This window comes from Terrapene carolina, unplaced genomic scaffold (genome assembly GCF_002925995.2).
Source record: "Terrapene carolina triunguis isolate 2854851 unplaced genomic scaffold, T_m_triunguis-2.0 Scaffold20688, whole genome shotgun sequence".
In the NCBI taxonomy this organism is placed as follows: Eukaryota; Metazoa; Chordata; order Testudines; family Emydidae; genus Terrapene; species Terrapene triunguis.
Window position 1 is genome coordinate 2959 of NW_020685039.1, and position 1236 is coordinate 4194.

The following is a 1236-nucleotide window of genomic DNA, read 5'->3' on the forward strand; positions in this document are numbered from 1 at the left end:
CCCCCCCCCCCGTTGTCCCATGGTTTCCGAGCCAGCTGGCACGGCAAGCCCTCTCTGGGCGGGCGCTGCCAAGTTCAGCCTCTCAGCCACGCAGGGCCAGGACAACAGCTGGGGGGAGGGAGGGTTGGCAGGGGCCAGCGTCACTGCAGCGCGAGTCACCAGGCCATGGTGCCCCTGTAGCCTCACGGGGCAGTGGCACCTTTGCCTGGGCCCCTCCAGGCTGCCCTGCAATGCCAGCAACAGCGGGGGGGGCTCCACAGCCCCCCCGGGGGCCTCAACCCTACACCACGGCAGGGCAGGGGCAGCTCCCCAGGGCCGATTCCCCCGCAGGGACTGGAAGGCGCCCTCTGGCCCGGGGCAGGGAGTCCATGAGGTGTCAAGGAGGGGCCCTGCGGTACCTGCTGATGCATCTGCCTGGCTGGCGATCCGGCTGGCAGCAGATTCACTGGGTGAGATGGATGGTCCTCGGGAGGAATGAGATGTGACAAAGGCGCCTGGAAAGGGAGGGGACGGGCCAGGCAGGGCAGTGCCAGGGGAGGTGCACAGGGCGGGAAATGGAGATGGCGTGAGGTGACAATGAGAAGGGGGGGCTGAGCCAGCTGTCTCTGGCCTGGTGACTGTCCCAGGACAGGGCACCCCCGGGCAGTAGCACTGCACACAGGGACCAGACCTGGGCCCAGCTAGCCTTACACACCACAGGCCCTGTACCTGAGGTGGTGGTGGGGAACCTGCCCCTGGAAGGTCTCGTCCGGGACATCAATACTCAGACTGGCATAAACCCCGGACCAGGTTTCATATCCCTGCCAGAACGGTCCTTCCCTCCGATCCCTCTGGCTATTTGTGTCCCCACAAAATGGCCAGGCCCTTGGCCTCAGGGACATCCCGTGGCAGAGAGTTCCACAGGCTAATTACACTCTCCCGTTTCGCACCTTTCCATGCCATGGACCATCCCCCAGCCCCTCTGCTGCAGCCCCAATCTCCCTCCCCCTGCACAGCCCCCATCGGGATTTACAGATTTCTGTCCTTCTCACTCCAAGCAGTGACACACTGGGCCACTGACACGCCTGGCTGTTAGCCACAGGCCACCTGCCGGGACTCTGCCAACGCAGCCTCTTCACCACCCCGTCTCTGACCCAAAGGACTGCAGGGGTGAAGCCAGCGGCTCAGCTAACTGGGTAGCAGGGGACCCCATGCCTGGGCTGCCTCAGAACAGAGGCCAGGCGGGGGGGGGGGGGG

The 1236-nt window shown here is 65.5% G+C and overlaps 1 protein-coding gene across 1 annotated transcript in view; it reads right to left on the reverse strand.

Annotated features, from left to right (window-relative positions):
- The window catches only part of LOC112123829 (arfaptin-2-like), a gene marked incomplete at its 5' end in the record, with an annotated part of 3703 nt that extends 2956 nt beyond the window's left edge, over positions 1 to 747 (reverse strand). The window contains one exon of the mRNA XM_026661975.1: positions 399 to 747. Within this exon, the coding sequence (XP_026517760.1) occupies positions 399 to 747 (349 nt within the window). The remainder of the gene's footprint in view (positions 1 to 398) is intronic.
- Between the last annotated feature and the right edge of the window lie 489 nt (positions 748 to 1236).